The sequence below is a fragment of the Stegastes partitus genome, unplaced genomic scaffold, assembly GCF_000690725.1.
Source record: "Stegastes partitus isolate 25-593 unplaced genomic scaffold, Stegastes_partitus-1.0.2 Scaffold35, whole genome shotgun sequence".
In the NCBI taxonomy this organism is placed as follows: domain Eukaryota; kingdom Metazoa; phylum Chordata; class Actinopteri; family Pomacentridae; genus Stegastes; species Stegastes partitus.
Genome location: NW_007577766.1, coordinates 226583 through 247038, shown reverse-complemented (window position 1 = coordinate 247038; position 20456 = coordinate 226583). Strand labels below are relative to the sequence as shown.

Below are 20456 nucleotides of genomic sequence, written 5' to 3'. Positions count from 1 at the left end.
CCTAACAAGCACTAAGTGGTGCATACAAGCTCTGCGTGTGTGAGGCACATTGGCATGTGTGCCAAATTGCAAGACTGTAGCTGAATTTAAGTCTGCAGTATTCGCTGAACAACACTGTATAAGTCTCTTTGTGTCAGTGTTTTGTTGTGTCTCAATGGAGACCACTTGAATAATTGTTCGAGTCCCTATCTGTGTACATAATAATAATTGTATAAATAAAGTCTATTTATTCAGCACCACAGCATAGCTGATGACTCAGAGGGCTATGAGACGGCAACCTGAGTGGCATAAAATATGCACGTACACACAGACATTACAGAGACAAAAACACACTTTTCACAGACACACACACACACACACTGAATGCTGAAGGTCCTAATCAGTGTTTCTCTTTGGTGGAAGTTTAAATTAGGAATCACACTCGGTGTTTACGCTTGTGGCATCACCGCCAGGCGCCATAGGAGAGAACATGTCAATTTCAGTTAATATCTTTGAGTACCTCTCTTTCTTCTCGTTGTTTTTTTGCCAAATTTCCCTTGGCCTGTCTGATTTCTTGTCTCCCAAGACCACAAATACACATACACACAAACACAGACACATAGACACAACCTCCTGATTTTGTCGCACTTTCTGCCTCACTTTGTCATCCTCTGTTTATTTGCAGGTATCTTTGCTGCGACACCCAGTCAGAAATGAGGGAGTGGTATGCTACATTTCTCAGTATCCAGGTGTGCTCTCTCATACATACATACATACATACTGCTTTAATCCTCTAAACTCCAACAGTTTCTGTTACGTTTTCCACTCCTGTCTTATGTTAAATCGTTGTGGGCTCATTTTTCCCTGTATTGTAAGAGTCCTACACCTCTATGGAAACTACACAACCATGGCTAGAAGTAGCACAAACTCTAACATGTCCTTTGTGTAGTATAATGACGTTATTATGCCATAAATAATTAAACATAAACGGAAGTTCAATTTCTTTGAAAAACTTGGAATCCACATGTACAATATGTTTCCAAGTACCCACAGGTGTTACCAGTATGGACTCTACATTCTATAGATATTTTAGGACTGACATTTTAAGTTAGTTTCCATCCTTGTCTTCTATCTGCTCTGTGTAAACACAGCCTACAGTTTAGCTGAACAATAATTTTTGTCACGCCACTGTTGGTGTCTTGGATGCAGAGGATCACAGAATTTTTTTTGTTTTTTACATGTAGATTAAAAAGATTTTGATGAAATATCTAGATTTTTAGCTTAGATTTGTTTGTTTTTCCCATTAAAATCAAACTTCACACTTGATTAATTCAATTCTTAGATGAGACAATTCTTCCTGTTTTTACAGTATCTCGCTGTTATAAATGGGGTCATTTTTGTGATTCTTTAAAAAAAACACACACACACTGGCGTTTTTTTTTTTTTTTTAAGGGTTAATGCACATATTTTGCAGACATGCTATAACCTGATATTTGTAATCATTTAAATCTGATGAATCCTTTGCTGTTTGTTTTCACTAAATCATAGTATTTTTTCCACTAGTTTTAAATGTAGCTTTAGCATTAATGTTAACACTGCATTATTGGAGGGAGATGGCATGACACAGTAACATGCTTGAAGTGAAATATTTCTTCATGGTGTAGTAGTGTTGTATGTAGCTCGTAGTACTGTAAAATGTCTTCTTCCTCCCTATCTCCATCTCTCTTCCTTAAAGAACGACGGTGACGTGTGGCCTGAGAATGGACTCCAGCAGACACGGGTGAGCCGTGTGCTGCCGGATACGCATCACGGTAACGTGTCACTGATACCGCTTCGTGGCAGTGAGAATGAGATGCGGAACAGCGTAGCCGCTTTCAGCCAAGACCAGCTTGCTGTGAGTCAATCTACCAATCACTGGGACCAATCTAGGACAAGCCAGGCAGCTCAGTCAAAAGCTGGTGGCTAATCAGAGACATTCATGCTGGACAGGTGGTCCAGACCCTCAACTCTGACCCTCATCAAAAAGCACACATCCTAACCCAGTTTTCTAATATGTGCTCAGGATGACTGATTTCTATGTATTTCCTGCATAAGATGGTATGAGATCAGAGCTTTGCATCCAGATGACAAATGGATGTTTTCTTTTTCTTCTTCCTTCTGTCAAAAGAAGGACAGGAGTTGGGGGTTGCACCTGTGCAGGATTGATATTCTCTGTTCCATGATTTATCTTTGATTTAACCATCATGATGGGATCTGGGTTCTTAAACTGTAGGTTTCGACCAAAAATAGACTACAGGGCTCTTCATTGTGTGTTTTCATGAGCCTAGATTCCAGGGGAAGAGATTAAATTTGCATCTGAGTCTAAAATGGTTTAAGAATCCAGACAATGTGAATAGGAGTGGACCACGGCATCTTCATGTTGCAGGCCTTTTGGACTGAGACCCAAGAAAACAGAATTATGACAAGAGTTATTTAGGCGAAGCGCTGTCAAAGTTGTGCTTAAAACACAAAAAAAAAAAACTCCACAGAAAACAACACATTTGAAGGGAGCTCTAGCTTGCAGACAGTCTACGGCTAACACTATGTCTCACAGCACTGCTGCCATACCAGCTCACAATTTGGCATCAATTAGACAATCCTCTTTGCCGTAACGTTGTTGGACTTTAAACTAGACCTGTTCAGCAACATCAATATCACTCTCTTTATCTGTCCTCTTATTTTCATAGAGGATTTCACTCCAGCCATCCATCACACTTCACTCTGGGCTCAATCTTGGTGCTCTGAGACCAAATGTCCACGATCTGATGATGCAGTTGTCTCCTCCTGCTGTTTCCTAGCTTTCTAATACCTCTCATTATTCTTGCTGCAGTCTACAGCAGCACATGTGTAATTCAGCCCAGTCTGACGTAACTTCCACTGGCAACAACATGATTCAAGGATTGCTGTGTTGTTGCCTTCTAGATATTTTCTATTGATTCTTGTCTGCTCGGTGTATTGTACTCAATGAATTTTTTGTTGTGAGTGTAAGGAGAGGTGTGATTGCTTTGGTGATGGGCCAGCAGCAAACAGCAGCCGGATTTATGCAGGATGTGTGTGTATGTGGGGCGGAGGAGATGGATGCACTGCATGCTGATATGTTCAATCAACAATGTGAAGTGAAAGAGTAAATATGGTACACTGACCATGTGTGTCAGTGTGTGTCTCTTTGTATGAGACTCACTGTCATCTCACGACAGACCTGCTCTTGTGTGTGTGACTGAAAGTTGTGACGGTCGACTGCTCTTGTTTATGACTCTCAAGGTGAATGTGATGATGTTTGGTATGATATTTGAATGTTAATCCCTCAGAATATCTACAGCTCTGTTTTTTCCACTTCCACACACTTGTTCTTCTTCACACTTCAACTTGTCTTCTGTTTCCCCTTTTCTTCAGTCTATCACTGTCCTCACCTCACTGTGTTTCTCTTTGTCTACACATCCCAGTCTACATCTGTCCATCTCCTTTGTCATAATTCCTCAATTGTTTATCTTTCAGCTCTTTAGAGATATTCGGTAATGGCGGAGACAGGCGAGGTAAGACAATTTCACATTTTAATTAGTATTTACATTTATATTAGTCTTTTCTGATTAAATGAATTTCAGTTGATGTGTCAGCACTGTATTTTATGGTCCGTGTGAAGTTTGTCAAGCTCATTGGTGTATGTAAACATGTTGTCATTAATAAAAACCAGTGCTTGAGAATAAGGCCACGTTTACATATAGCTGGATATTTACAAAAACGGATCTATGTTTTCAAAAATAACATTGTTCACACCAGATTGTTTTAAAAAAAATCTTTACACAAACTTGCATAAACACGCTAAGAGCTGCTATGAGCATGCCAAACCTATAGGGGGCAGTGTAGAGAGAAGTATAAAGCCATGCTAGCCAATCAGAATCCTGGCGTAAATTACTTTCTGTTACTTTAACAATAATGGCGCAAGGGTCATTTGTGTGGACTGATAGAGAAGTGGAGCTACTTCTAAATGTGGTGTTAGAGTACATATCGAACCAAAGCGATCCTTCCCCTCTGCTCCTCCACATAATAGAGCATTTGTGAATGTAAATGCATACAGACCAAAAGCATTTGCACAAACGTCAAAACAAGCGCTGCTTTACCAGCATCCATTTCTATCACAGTAGCCAAACTGTTAACATGGGTCCCACACATATGACGCTGATGACACTTTTGCCGCATACTGTGATGTCAAACTCCGTCTCCTCCTGCCTACATGCAAACGTAAAGACAAACTTTTCCAAATCTCCACTTTGGCCGGAGTTTTCAGATATGATTGTTTGTAGATTGTAGATTTGTTTATGTGTAAACCAAAGGCTGAAAGGTATTGAAATATCACTGTTTTTGCTACGTGTAAATGGGGCCTGAGAGTACCGTAGATAGAAACGTAGATCCAGTTTGTATTAAATCATATGCTTTGGCTCATGAATCTAATAAGACCAAGGTCAATCAAATATTGAGGGGAAAAGCACCTTTGTTTCTCTATGAAAACCCACGTTTTCATGGGTATCTCAGGTGCCCGAGCATCATTTTTATAATCCATTAATTTTAAGCCATTTACAAAGTGAAAATTCCAAATATTGCCTGATTCTAAAATGCGATGTTATGCTACTGCTTTATATATTTAGGTTTTGGACTATAGGAATTGACATATCACAGAGTCTGAGTGAAAGTTAAAGCATTATTCCTCAGCATACTGATCTGTTGGTTTATCTGTCAGGCTGCATATCTGTGTTTATCTGCTCTCTTGACCGCAGCTTATTGAGTCCACATCTCATGAGCAGCCTCATATCTGGTTGCCATGGCTCCGAGACATTCGTGGTCTGGATTAAAATTTGAAGCTTGACCTCCCAGGGGGACATTGAAAATACTGTGAAACTGATTTCAGGTTTAGGGAGATAAGCTGCATGTTAAGTAAAAATACTAATCTTTACAGATGTTCATGAAAATGAAGACAAGTGTGTGACATATTTGACGTTGAATCACTAACTGTCTGGATGTTCGTTCTTTAGGGGGTGGATGTTCGGCCTCATCGGATGACCTCTGAACATGCCAGTGACTTCATCATTCTGGGACTGTTCAGACAAGAATGATGGACACTCAGAAAACACAGACATTCGTATTGGGTGTGGATCACGGCCTGACACTTCCATCTGCTCCTTTGAATATAAACTGGACCAAAAGTAAAACGGACGATGGGATCACATGTAAAATATAACATACACTGGTTCTGTGCACAGATGAATTTTACTTGATGCACAGAAGAAGTATCTGGGAGCTCTGGTATTAATGGACACTCATGGACCACAGTCACTCTCAAGAGTTCCTGAATTGCTCGGTTTGCAGCACATCTGCACCCAGCGTTCCACTGTTTCCGCTGAAACGATGAAAAGACACGCTGTGACACACCTGTATTTCTTAAACACATTTGTTTCAGAAAAGACTTATGACTTCAAGGTAATTCTAGGCATGAGCAATGAGTGCTTAGCAAGTTGTTTTTGTTAGAAAATAGGACTTTGACCTTTATTTGCAGCTGAATCAGTTTTTTTTTTTTAGCTCACTTTCTGTATTATTGCTCAACAAATCACTGGGATAATTGTGCAGCTCCAAATTGAATAATCAATATTGCAAGCAAAGCTGATGTCATAAAAGACAATGATGTGATTTTGTCCGGAGTTTGTTCCACGGGGACCAAAACTGGGACTGAAAAAAATGACCTGTAATGGATCAATGTCTGTTACTCTGCAGGGCATTTGCCAGTACTGTGCTAAATCTCAGTCAGATTTTGCTTTTTTGTGCCTGTGTCCACTATTCTGTACACGTGCGCCAGTATTCATACCGTATGTGTGGGTGAGTTTTATTTTGTGCTTGTTGGGGAGCAGAGGAAAGAGAGTCACGTGCTGGAAAAAAGAAAACATTATTTTTCTTAAGATTAAAAGAACGGTGCAGGTGAGGGTCAAGTGTCTTTTATGGAAAATGTTGAAATATATGATAAAGCAAGAGAAGTGCTTGATTTATTATTGTTCTGAATCCGATAAAAAACAGTGCGCCTTAAGAAGGTCACCTTTCAAAACAATATTTTTGCTCTGGCTTGATCGATAGCATTCTTTCTTTCCTCAGCACTGCCTCCTCTCTGTAGGTTCTTTTTTTTTCACAGCCTGGGATACACAGGTGAAGCTTAGAGACAAAATTAAGTACATGGGCAGTTTTGTCATTAACCAGCAGTATTTATGAAGTTTTAGATTATGATTTAGTCACTTTTGAATTTAAAAAAAAAAAGGTGTCTTTTTGTATTCATAAAGCATAACTTAGAATCTTTGAAACAGTGTATTTTTATAGTTTGGGACACACATGTCCCACTGAAAAGTCTGTGAGGAAAAAAAAAAAAATTAAAGTTTATTACAATGCTCTATCATTCTATTTACCTGTGTCCAAACTTGTATATAATTTTCTTAAAGGATTAACAGTCGCCTTACCAGCTGCGTTGAACATCGCCCATCTTCACTACCTTGTAGCGTTGCTGCCTGTGTGCCACCTGTAGGTTTTCCGTAATGTAAAGATTTATTTATTTCGACAGCAGAGGACGCTAGATGCTGCACTGTAGAATGCCTTTGCTCGGCCCGCTTGGTGCGATGTCATGATTTTCTGCTAAATGTTTAGTTTAGTAGTTTAAACACCTTCAAGTGCCGTATCTGTGAAGAATGTGTATATACAGTATGTGTGTGTGTGTGTGTTTTAATAGCTGTCCTCTGACCTCAGCAGGAGTCCAGACTCACCTGTGTTTAGTAATAATGACACTTCCTATTCAAAGTGTTCACTCTGTACTTCGTTATGGTTTACCAGTTTACAACATAGAATCTCAATAGATGTAGTAAATATGGTCATCAGATTTTAGGTACTAATATGAAGCCTGAAATAAGTTTACAGTTCACCTTTCACCGACAGGTGATCTAACCAAATAGCTTTTCACACCTGGGTTGTACAACAGTCATCAATATTTGCCTCATGATTTTGGAAACAGTTGGCTGCAGCATTGGTAGGTAAACAAAATTACAATTCTTTTCAGTTTTATGTCTTTGATTAAAATTTGGATCTATTTGTTACAATATTTTCTCTTTTTTTTTTCCTTTTTTTAAAAAAATCTCACCAGTGTCCAAATGTCTTTTTACATCACTACAATTCAATGTTGTAAAACTAGATAGTCTTACAGAGGTTGTTGGATACTTTTCATAGGCAGTGTGTGCATTCTTTGCCTTTCCTGTTCTGTTACTCAGCTTTTTCCAGATTTCCGCATCTCTGAAACTCTAATAAACACGTTCAGCTAGTTGTGTGTGTGTGTGTGTGTATTTTGTTTCCTGCTCAACATGCATAGTCATAAAGTTCCTTTCAGTCTTTGAAAAAAGTTATTTCAAAAGGTTGATGTCCTCCAGCTCTGCTTTGCCCTCATGGTAATCCACATGTTTTTTTCTTCCTCATGAAATTAATGTACAAACACACACATACACTCAATCTGCCCTGGGGCGTAGCTGTAAAAAAAGACAAGCTTGGCTGCAAATAACAACACTTTACATGTGTACATGTACTGTAAATATATAGGGACGGATACTTTTGCAAGGCCTGCGGGTGTCATGTCAATGTCACGATGCAGCCGTAAAATGGGAGCCTATAGATGGGCTTCGAGGAAATATGTCAGCATTGTGTGTGTGGGTGGGGTACAGTGATCATAGGGAGAGCCCTGGGGAAGTTTCCTGTGTGTGTGTGGTAGTGAGTCACAGTGGTCCACCAGCACTCGATTCATTCTTTTAAGCAGAACTGACACATCAGGGTCACTCTGTACCTCGAGACACACACCGGAGAGCCCTGCGAGGGACTCACACACAGGAGATCTTCACTAAACCGTCCACAAACACGCACAGGAGACCCACCGGGGAAGAACAAACACATACACACTAAAATGGCCTTTACTATATAGGTCATGGCAGCGGTTGCATAAAGCAGAAGGCTGGAGACAGATGAGTTGGGCCACGAGTGGAAGACGGAGATAAAGTCCAGAGTGGGGGAATGAGCTTGAGGGCTGGACCTACAGTGTGGCAGGCCGCGTCATCCGACCTGCCAGGACCTGCCAGAGCACCTGCCAGCTCCCAAAAATAAAATGTAAATTTTCACTGAGCACAGTGTGCCACAAGTTTTGAAATAGACAAACAATAGGAGGGACGACAGCAGCCAGCAGCCTCCCGTGGAAATCTGGACATCCACCTGTGTGAGCCAATTTCCTTCATTTCCAGTCAGAGCGGCACAACAACACGAACAGCATGAGTGAGTGACACTTGAATTGGCTTTCACTGCATGCTGTGCTGCATCAGCAGACAGGGAAGCTTCATTTAGGTGAAGTTCAGCCTGAATCGAGTCAGCAGAGAAAACCTGCAGGACAATGGCAGAACTGATGTTAACGTTTACTTAAAGGTACACTACCTGATTTTGTTGTGCTGCAGAATAAAGATCCAACCCCAGTGTTCTCTCTGGGAATAAAAAGGCAACCCAGGACTTGACACAGGAAACAGAAAACACTGTACATTTTTCTAGAATTAGATAATAGTTACAGTTAAATCACTGAACTGAAGTTATATCAGGTTCTTCAGTACAGTCATGAAAGTAGTTTGGGATGTTATGAAGAGCACAAAATATCAGAAACATCTCTTTATATGACACAGTTACTTCAATAAGTTATTCTCAAAATATAACATAGTCAGCAGAGAAATAACTAATGCAGGGTTGTCAACACAAACACTGAAAAGTGTGGTGAGAAATCATTGCTGCACTCCAGTTTGGATTGTATCAAACTGTACAAGTATTTTCACATTTCACATTCTCTCCACACTAATCACAAATATTTTTATAGGACTGGACAGTACAGCAGCAAATCCAACACAAACAGGATCCATTTTTGTTGTTTCTTGTTTGTGTGTTTTGTGTTTAGAACTGAAATCTACCGGACAGTTTAATCAGGGGGCAAATCTTTGTCAGGTTCAATGGAGCCATATGAACTTGCTGTTTTGAAATTGGGTTAAATGGAAATAAGACTGTGCAGTTCAGGAGCGGCTGATTTGAATTGCAAATAAATTCACTTTTACTGATCATTAACATTAAAATCACCTGCCTAATATTGTCTTGGTCCCCACTGTGCCGGCAAAACAGCTTGTAAGTTGTAAGGTGGTTCCAATGTGGGTCGGATTTGTTTTCCCAGCATGTCCCAGAGATGCTTGATCAAAATGAGATCTGGGGAAGTTAGAAGCCAAGGCAACACCTTTGTCAAACTATTTCCTCAACAATGTTTGCAGTGTGGCAGGGCTCATTACCCTTCTGAAAGAGTCCACTGCTGCTAGGGGATATCGGTGTCATTAATGGGGGGAACATAGTCTGCAGCAGTGTTCAGTTTCGTGACAAAATAATATCCATAGACATGCCAGCACCCAGGGTTCCCCAGCAGAGCACTGCACAGAGCATCACATTGCTTCTGGCAGCAGATCATCAATGTTATTTACCTGTCAGGGGTTTTAATGTTGTGGCAGATCAATGTAGGATGTGTAAAATGGACCCACATGGAGCTGTTAGTAGACAGTCCTCTATATTTAAGTGATACACAGCACTACAGGCCTATAGGAGAACCTCTCCTGTTCAGTATTTACACAGTCAATCACATCAAACCAGTTGGAAGTAATTTAAGTCATTTACAGAGTTACCCTCAGGGCGATTGCTGTCTTTGAGTCTGTTTATTTCTCTATTTCTGTGTGAGACACTTTCTGTTGAAATCTTGCACAAAAGGATCTGCATAAATATAGTTTTGCATGATTTTCCTTTTGAATTCTGGCATCTTTTAAAGCAGCAGCAGCACAATAACCTGCTCCAGACCAGCAATGGTTTGATAGTTCTACACAACACTCTTCAATCACCAGCTTCCTGTGGTGCAATGTAAATATTACCTCACAAATCACATTTGCGTGTCATTCTTGGTGTCCTTCATTGCATTTTGTAGGTTTACCCACAGTGTTTCCCTGCATGAGGCATCAGTCCAGATTTCCATAATTACACGGTGACCTGCTCTCACCCAACCTGCCAGAACCGGCTGCCACCACTTTTAAAACTTTTCTAATCCACCACTGATGAGCCCTTAGACAACTTTTGTGGACACAATCAATAAGATTTGTTTGCTCAGTTTATATTCATTACGCATTTCCTCCCTTTTGGTTCCAGACAACATCATTCCAGCCTCAGAAATCCTGATGTTCTGCTTTGTTGTCAAGGAAACCGACCAAAGAAGAAGCGATCACATTAAAGGTGTCGATCCCTGCGGCATTTCGACTATAAAAAGCACTACTGTCAGAGGTCGGATGTATTTTTTTTAATGTTAAATCTGAGATCAGTGGGCTGTGCTCATGGTGTCGAGCTGCATCAGGAGGTTTACGCCTTTCCAAAGCAGCGTGTGCCTTTTGTTTCTAGTCTCTGTCATGTCAGCACTGAGGTTCAGCAGCACACGGTGATATAAGCAGCTGTCAGAGGGACTGAAGAGGTGTGAAGAGACGCGTACAGGTGAGAGGCGAAGAACAACAACCTCCTGCCAAGCTGTATTTTTTTCCCCCCTTCCTGTCATGTGTTAGATCCTTGAATAACTTGTCATTTAGATGAAGATAATGAGACATGAGTGATGAAAAAAAAAACACTGTTGTCATCTCAAGATTTATTTTGGTGATTCATGCAGAAAAGCAAGTAACCCTGCAGCTCAATCACAGGTAATATCACCTCTAAATATAATAATATAGAAAACTATGTTTAGCTGTGTTGTTACAGTATGAGTGTTTACTGATTATCTCGAACAACTAATGTATAGAACATCATCTGTGGTGTTTTATTGTCTGAATTGTGGCTTACCTTTGCCTATCAGTGCTGAGGAGATAACAGCAGCGGGAGAGATGAGAGAGAAGGCAGTTCGTCCCAAGAGACTTAGTAGCTACTAAGCAAAACACTAATGTAAAAATAGCTAAATTATGTTTACATAGCACCTTAATTAATTAATGCAGTAGATTGCTTATCATCCCCTTCAAGTCAGAAGCCAGATGCAAAAAAAAAAAAACTGATATTAAATTCACATGTTTACACAATCAATGATACAGCAGGCCTGCAACCAATTTACACTGAACTGTTTCAGTCATATTTGACCCGTTGAACCTCAAAACCTGCTGGTGGGTTTCAAAGGGATGTTATCTTTAATAAATTGCCACAGTTACACCATTTAGCAGAGCCAGATGGAGTCTATCCCAGCTGACTCAGGGTGAAGGCAGGGGACACCCTGGACAGGTCACCAGTCTATCACAGGGCTACACTTAGAGACAGACAACCAAGCACACTCACATTCACACCTACGGACAATTTAGAATCACCAATTGACCTCAACATGTTTTTGTAAGGAAGCGGAAGAACCCGGAGAAAACCCATGTTGCACAGGGAGAACATGCAAACTCCACGCAGAAAGAGCACGAGTGTCCTCACTGGGATGCGAACCGCCGACCTTGCTGTGAGGCAATGGTGCTAACCACCGAGCACCTTGCAGCCCTCATTAAATCACTTTATTCTAAATGTCTAATTTAAAAAATCATTACTTTGTAGCATTCTATTAAAAATGAGGTGCTTCTTGGCACAACTGAGAACCTTTTAGGGACTCAACCAACAGTCTACTACCAAAAATTTTTCAGTTGCGCTGGGCTGAACTGCAGGCTGTGTTTACACAGACCAGGGCAAAATTGAATTTAAAAAAAATTAACAATATAAATAATAAAATAGCTACAGCATGTAGAGCCATCATTTTTCCCCCAGTATTGATCACACCAGTGAGCACTTGGGAAAATGTTGTACGTGTTCAAATCAATCTTCTTCTTCTTTTTTTTGAGAGTTTCCATTCAGTATAAAGTTAAGATTTTTAGTTCAGTGTGGTTTGTTAGGTTCTCTGTAACAGAGCATCAACACAACTACAGACCATGGCTGTGTCCAAAATCACCCACTATACCCTATATAGTGTTCGTCATTTTGTAGTGCTGTCCGAATGTGAAGTTACAAATGTTACACCCTTTTTTGTATGGGATTGAGGTCAGGGCTTTGTGATGGATACCTCAAAACATTGACTTTGTTGTACTTAAGCCTCTTTGTAATTAATTTGGCGGTATGCTTGGGGTCATTGTCCATTTGGAAGGCCCGTTTGAGCTCAAGCTATAACTTCCTAGTTGATGTCTTGAGATGTTGCTTCGATATTTCCACACAATATTCTTTCCTCATGATGCCATCTGTTTTGTGAAGTGCACCAATCCCTCCTGCAGCAAAACACCCCCACAACATGATACTGCCACCCCCATACTTCACAGTTGGGTGTGCCTCCAATTAACTCAAATGTTGTCAATTCACCTATTCAAAGCCACAACATCATCATCTGGGCTTTGCCAAATAGTTTGAAGGTATAGTAACCTTATTGTATGTCAACTTCTGATTTTTAACTTTTAAGAAAGAAATAAAAAAAATCTATAAACAATTGTCTCTCATTATTCTGGCATTCAGCAAATAGAAACAATTTTGGTAATCCTGACTGACCTAAAACAGGAAAAGTTTAGTCTGTTTTAATATCAGACAGTAAGAAAAAAATGTTTTATGTCTTTTTTTCTACAGTGTATGTAAACTGTGCATCATTTTAACTTAATATAGTCAATTTGTGGGCTACTTTACACATCCAATGTTATTCATCTGGAGTGATCACTTGGCGAGTGTAAGTCCAATATTCACTCCTCTTTTAACTCTTTTTGGCCTCCATCAACTACTGGATGACATATGTGTCCTTTTAGCCCCTAAATTGTCTGCTGCATTCACCTGCTGGTCACCAACTGTCTGCTGTTTGGTGGTGAGCAGGTCGTGTACAGTTGTTGGTTTCTGTTTTCCTGAAAAAGTAAACAAGCTGAAACTTAAAGCTCTAAAAAGCCAAAAGTTGCCAGTTGATAATTCATGCATATATGAGACTACTTTTAGACTGTTTTCACGTTATTATAAAAATATATATTATCGCTGTTTGAGAGAAGCAACGCTCACTATAAAGCACTGAGGTGGTCCGTGGCGGTGCTATTTCCAAGTTCTGACATCAAAACAGAGTGAAAAGACACAGTTCTCCTCATCTCACTTTATCCCTTCACTGATGTTTTCAGCTCCCAGGTGTTGTTTGTGCGAGTGTGTGTGTGTGGAGGTCTTATTATCCTTAAAGCCTCTCCTGCAGGCTGCAAATGAAAATCTAGCTGAAGTAAACTTGTGTGCTCGATGGTCTGCAGTGCCACACGGAGCATCTCTCAGCTGGATACAGTTCATCTGAGCAGTTTCCTTTAATACATTTCATTAACACCTTGTCTCCAGTCACCTCCAGCTGGCTGCAAAACACACAAACTCATAAATACACACACACACACACAATCTCAGTCAGTCTTCTCTCCCGCTTTCTCTGCCTTTTACACACACATATTGACTTTTGCCGCACAAATACGCACTTCCTAAGTCTTGCAGCACTTTTTCAGTCCTGCGAAAGCCGTCCTGCCTCGCTGCGTCTGATTACCGCCCTGCAGCCCCTCCCTTCAAGTTTATCACCAATTACTGGTCCTCAAAAAGGAAAAAAAAAAAAAAAGAGCAAGAAAGAGGCCCTTCTCCTCGTCCCCATGGCAACCTCTCTCCTCTTCTTCTTTTCTGCGCAATCAATCAGACAACGACTGTCTGACTGTCCTGCCCCAGCATGGCTTAAGGGGAGAGGTTCAGCCACCAAATATCACTTCCAGAGCTTTGGCATACCGGCTATTTTTGGTCATTTTCCCTCACAGTGTCTGGCTGTCATTCATCTTTTCCTGTGCTTGCTGACTTTCTGCTTGTTCTTTGGTCACCTCTAACTGACACAACATATTTTTGAAGGCCAAAAACACAAGTACAACATTTAAAAAATATGTAACATATCCTTGCATCTTGCTCATGATACACAAATATTCAGTCGTACTTCACTTAAGCTGAGTGCGTACTCGTGTTTTGACTGTTGCATGTTGCACTATTAAATATGTAAAGCAGCAGTTTGACTTTTTGAGAGGCGGCAGTCTGTTTCTATTTCTGAGTGTCAAATGGGAAGATTGGAAGGTCTCAAGTTTGCACAGAAAACTGAAGCTGCAGCGAGCATCCACTTAGCTTTGCACAAAGATGGGAAACGGGGAAACTTCAAAAATGGCTCTGATTAAGATTAACAAATGGTGGATTAACCAAAAAAAGAAGGAGCATAACACAGTCATGGACATGTAGTAACTGTAATGAGTCTGTGTGACACTGTGCAATTAACCTCAAGACCTGTGTTATTTGTGATTACTAGCAGGTGCACATTTGCAATTTCACTGTGGATCCCAAATTGGTGAAGAGAGCAAACATCACATTCTGTCTCATAGTAAGGCCATTTTATGAGATATTTCACAAATCTGCCAACTAAATCATTACCAAACAATTCCTTCACCAATATGTTTGTAGCGGTGTGTAATAACATATTTCAAAATGTTGAAGTTCAACTCTTGTGGGAAACCTTTAAAAAAAACCTGCTCAAGTTAGGGTACTGATAAATGATTGTCGAAACATTGAAAAACCGTGAGAAATTCTTCTTAACCACATCAAACGGCTCTTATGACGTCCGAAAGATCCAAGAAACTCTCTCTAAAAGACAGAAGGGCTACCTGCTCTGCTGTCATGCCTTCATGACAGCAGAGCAACTGCTGGCCATGGGAAAACAACTCTATTTGACAGGTAATAATAATAATACTGCTATTACTTCGACAAAAAATAATAATCATCATCATCATCACCATCATCATCATCATCATTATTGTCATCATAGTAAAAATATTAAAAATATAATAATAAATGTATTTCTGTTTCACATTATACGTGACACAAACCTGGTACATTTTTTCAGGTTTTGTGCAGGGGACGTGGATGAGTACATGGACATCTTCCTTGACACAGATGCAACCAAGGAGGCAGTGATTCAGGCTGGTACAGCGATTTTCCAGAACATTTATCATGGACCAGATACGACACTGGGTGAAATTTGGTACAACACGCTCTCAAGGAAGGTGGGGGGCAGGAGTGATCAAACCAGAGACTCTACCTCTAACAGAGGGTGCAGCTGCACAGCATTCACTCTGTGCCTACCTGCAGACCCAGGACTTGATCCTTCTATAGAGCATGTCTCTGAACCCCAGTGACTATGGATGGACATTAGGTGTGCATGGGTATGAGCCAGTTCCAACACTAGACCCCATGGCTCCTGAGGAGCTACTGAAGTTCACGAGCTGTAATTGTCATGGAGATTGCAGCAACTGGCGGTGTAGCTGCAAGAAGAATGGGGTCATGTGCATCTAGGCCTGTGGAGTCTGTAAAGGCAGTACATGTAGAAACTGCAGTCATGACGATGTTGAGTCTGAAGAAGACATAGACAATGACTCTTGAAGCTTCTGATATTGTGAATGAGAAATAATTCAGTGTTATATATGTTACAAATTCCCTGTTGGCAATGGGGAAATGGCTGCCTCTGGTGGACACCTGAGCCCTGAAGCCTCTCATGATTCCCGGATGCAAAACAGGTGTGCCACTGGAGGGCTGGTGCCTCAAAGCCTGGCTTAATTGCCAACTGAAATCAGGTGAGAGAAGTAGAGCTGGTGGCATTCATTCGAGGCTGGTCAGTGAGCTGCAAACATCTCTCCATAGATCTGAAGTGCCCTGGGAATCCCTTTTCAACAAATCCATGAGTCACTGATCTGTAAGCCAATTTCTTCTTTATTTCTGGGGGGGTTTAATTAATGGTTGATGTTTAGTTATGTTTTCTTCAGTTGATTAGTCACTAATTTTGTGTTGGGGTTATTGTTTTGTTATTTAGAACAACCATGGACATATGGACATGAAGCAATCAATAAATGTTGCAAACCCACTCCGTTGACTGTGTCTCTTTGGCCGGAGAGGCTATCGTGGTCAGCATTCACCAGTGTTTTATTAACGAGTGAAGAGAACTCTCTAATAAAAGAATAAAAAAGAATGGGGTCATGTGCATCTAGGCCTGTGGAGTCTGTAAAGGCACTACATGTAGAAACTGCAGTCATGACGATGTTGAGTCTGAAGAAGACGTAGACAATGACTCTTGAAGCTTCTGATATTGTGAATGAGAAATAATTCAGTGTTATATAGGTATGTGAAATAAAAGCTACTGTGAATGTAAATGTAAACGTGAGTGTGGCCTTTTCAAAAATGGAGTGTTTGTGGGGAAATACAAATGCTAACAATCAACTCAGAATGATGAAAAAACCCTGATTTCACCCCTCATAAGTTACTTAAGGCTGATTTTTTTGACAATCCTTTATCAGTACCCTAACTTGAGCAGATTTTTTCAGGGTTTCCCACGGGAGTTGAACTTCAACATTTTAAAACATATTGTTACACACCTTTACAAATATATTGGTGAAGAAATTGTTTGGTAACAATTTAGTTGGCAGATATTCATATGTTTCCCTTACTATCAGGCCTTGTTTACACGTAGCAAAAACGGTGATATTTCAATGTATTTGGGTCTTTGGTTTACACGTAAACAAAGCTACAAGTCACTGAAAACTATCATATCTCAAAACTCCGGCCAAAGTGGAGATTTGGAAAAACTCCGCCTTTACGTTTGCGTGTAGACAGGAGGAGACGGAGTTTGATGTCACAGTTTGCGATTAATGTGTCGGCAGAAGTTGCTCCACTTCTCTGTCGGTCCAAACAAACAACCCTCCTGCCATTATCATTGAAGTAACAGGAAGTATTTCATGCCATTTGTCGTTGTGTTTTTTCCAGGATTCTGCTGTGTTCTAATGTGTTCATGCGGGTTGTGTAAACAAAGATTTTTTTTGAAAACAATCTGGTGTGAACAATGTTATTTTTGAAAACGTAGATCCATTTTTGTAAATACTCGGCTATGTGTAAACATAGTCTCCGTCAGCAGGCCCAGGATGAGACAAACTTTTTGCCAGGGATTGTTGCTGGTGACGAAATGTTGGTTTGTGGCTCCAACCCAGAAACCAAACAGCAGTGGAAGTGTGTGCAGTCTCCAGAGAACCAGAGAAGGTGCATTAGGTCAGATTGTGTCTGACATCTATGGGTTTGTGGACTGAGTTTGTCCTTCAGCACCAGACCATCAATGCAGAGTTCTATTGTAATTTGCTGAGACATCTGAGAGAGAACATTTGGTACAAACAGCTTTAACTGTAGCGCAACGACATGAAGATGGTTAGTACGCAACAACACTGTCATCCCTCCCCACCTGCCCTACTTGCCAAATTTGGTTCCTTGTAATTTCTTCTTCTTCTTCCCCAAAATGAAATGTTAGTCAAAGGGTCCCTGTTCTGACACAGCAGAGGAGATTTTGTGCACTTAGCAGATGCTTGCCATGTTTATATCACACAGGACTTTTAGGGAGTGTTCAAAGCGTGGCAGGAGCACTAGGAGCAGGGTCTTGGTGGTGGCCAAATTTAAATGATGTTTGCTTTTTGTAGGTGCAGTATCTGAACTTGAAATTGTGTATGTGTGGCCATTGTTGGAAAAGCTGCTAGGTCAACTTCCTTTACCTATTTCTGGTCTTTGCGCTAAAATATTTATTCCTTTAGCTTTATTATGTTACTCAGTTACAAGCTAATTTAGGCAAGTAATGGCTACACGTATAAAATATAAATGCCTCTGTCGTTTTTCCCCTGAAGCTCATCTCATAGTTGACGTCAGTCTTTTCTACCCGCTTGTTTGTATTTTTTCATTCTTGTCCCACTCCCCACAACCCCGCTGCCTTTCTTTGACTTTATCTTTCAGTCTGGCCATTTCTCACCAGCAGCAGACACAGAGAAATTGGAGAACATTTCGTGTCTGACACCCTGCTTATCTCACAGATACAATCACCATGGAGGGACTCAGGAGGAGGCGGTGGTGGTGGTGGTGGAGGGAAGAGGAGACAGAATTACAGAGAGGAGAAGGAGAACGGCAAAGAGGTGCAGCGGTAGAAAAAAGATAATAGATGGTGCATAAGGGAGAGGAGGCTAATTTAAAAGAAATCATAGATATGGTAGGAGAAATGATCAAAATGATAAAAGGGAAGTCCAAAGGAGAAGAAAGAAAAAAGAGTGTAGTGGAAGTAAAGGAGAACCATGGGGGAGGTAATAATGAGGGGAAAGTGAGAGATGATGAATGTAAAGACAGATGAAAAGGCATAAAAGTGACAGATGAGGAGAAGGAAAGAGGCGAGCTGAAGCAAAAAAAATACCCCATGTATTAAGATTTTGTCATTTTGTAATTACTGCTGTTATTTTTCAAAAGATGCTAAACACCCTGACAATCAAGAAACCCTTTGAGCTGAAATGGATGAAGGAGGAGAGGGAGCAGAGGAAGAGGAAGGGAGTGGTAAAGAGGATGCAGGGATTGCGGGAGGAGGGAGGAAGGGCGGTCCTGGGAGACAAGTGCTAATAGTAGATTAGTCACTCTAAAGATGCTGTGGGGTAAAGCACCAGCAGCCACTGCGTGTGTGTGTGTGTGTGTTTGAATTTATGAGTGAGGCTGAAACCGGATGCGCACAAGCCGGTAGACTGAGGAATTTGCCCCTTAATCAGTGTACAGTTTAATTAAACCTGATTGACTTGATGAGAGTGCTAGAATACACACACACACACACACACACACACACACACTCTGCTTCAAGGCAGGTGATGTCACTGTATTATATTAAAAAAAGCAGCTGTGACAGTCGTGGCGTCATTTGTATGCCAGCAAACACATTTCTCTGCAGCCACAGTGGCAAAATAAAACTTATCTCCTTAAACATTTTGACAGTGAGTCTATCTTTTTTTCTCATCTCTTTTATCTCCATTTCATTTTTCTTCCTTTTCCTGCTCCCTCGGGCGCACAGACGACACATTGCAGCGGTGTGTTTGTCTATTTCACTGACGTCTTAATCCCCTCTTTGGCCTTCGCCAGCACAGGACAGCCAATATCATTACGAACTCATGTTGTGTGCAGAAACTAAGAGCTTTATTTTAAACCTAGTCAAAGGCTCAGTTTTCCTAAGATGATTATCATGTCAGGCTGATTTCTTGAGAAATGTGTACAAATGGTATTTATAACATTAACATCTCATGTAATGACACAGCCATAGGAAACATATGAGACACCAGATTATTTCTAACTCTTATCAAAACGCATATAGCACATAAAATCCCCCTCTAAACTAATGTGGTTACAAATGTCATCTCCGTAATGTTTCTTGAACTAAGCAAAATAGTCCACCTTAAAAGTAATCTTATGAAGTTTTGCATAGTTTAACTTAAGAAGTAGGATTTTTTTGAAGTCAAAATGGAACATTAGTGGTTTGGAAAAATTTAAAATCGCTTAAGTACGAGATACTTGGTTTTCAGTAGTCAGTGACTATATACATTTTTGTAAATGTGAATTTATGATGTGCTGAATGGAATTTTACAAACTAAAGAAACAGGGTTTTCAGACCTTTTATATTAATATTTTATTTTGAAAGTAATAACATCTTGTGACTTTAGGGGGGCTTGTTCGTGTGACATATCATAACTGTACAACTTGACTCTTACAGCTTATTTTTAAACTAAAGCACAGTGATTGTTCTGGGTGGCACAATCGACATTTAAAGTAGGGATGCAGAAAAAAATATGGAAACTGCAATATTCAGAATAATGTCCTCAATTTGGAAAAACAAAAGCTTTTGCAACACGGAGTGGGATGGAAAGAACTTTTCGAAATAAGTTCTGATGTCGCTGTAGCGTAAGAAGAAGCATTCCAAAGCAATGCACAGTGACTCCACAAACCCTTTCTCACAGCTGTAAATTTTGGTGGAAGACCATTTGAGAAGACAGCTAGCCCAATACTTTCATCCAAATGGAATACCTAAGTCGGATGTTTACATCAAAACGACCACTCACTGTACCGTTGGAGACAACAGGATGTCTCGTAACTCAACAAGAACCTGATAATAGTCACAAAGTGTCAATTGTGAGAAGAACCACACTTTTGGAGAAGAGATCGCATTCTTCACTGTGGCCTCCTGACCTTCTTCTCCTTCTAACACGCAGAACTTTGTATACAAGAATGAAGTAAACCATTTCAAATCCTAAAATTAAGAAAACCCAACATTACTGGAGTGATGATCCCAACATGGAGTCAGTCTACAAACACAACACCACCCCTCTGTTCTCTGTCACTGCCATGAAAGACAGAGAGGCATTTATCCCCAGCACATATATTTTTTAAAGCTTTATTTTTCTCATTACCAAATATATATGATTGATACT

The 20456-nt window shown here is 40.4% G+C and overlaps 1 protein-coding gene across 3 annotated transcripts in view; it reads left to right on the top strand.

Annotated features, from left to right (window-relative positions):
• Positions 1-7359, top strand: part of arap1 (ArfGAP with RhoGAP domain, ankyrin repeat and PH domain 1) — a 59016-nt gene extending 51657 nt beyond the window's left edge. For 2 of the 3 annotated variants that reach the window (XM_008301345.1, XM_008301361.1), the window contains 4 exons: positions 665-728; positions 1715-1873; positions 3514-3551; positions 5046-7359. In XM_008301345.1, coding sequence (XP_008299567.1) covers positions 665-728; positions 1715-1873; positions 3514-3534 — 244 coding nt within the window. In that variant the 3' untranslated portion in view covers positions 3535-3551; positions 5046-7359. The remainder of the gene's footprint in view (positions 1-664; positions 729-1714; positions 1874-3513; positions 3552-5045) is intronic. The other variant, XM_008301353.1, reaches the window with a different exon arrangement.
• The last annotated feature ends 13097 nt before the right edge of the window (positions 7360-20456 follow it).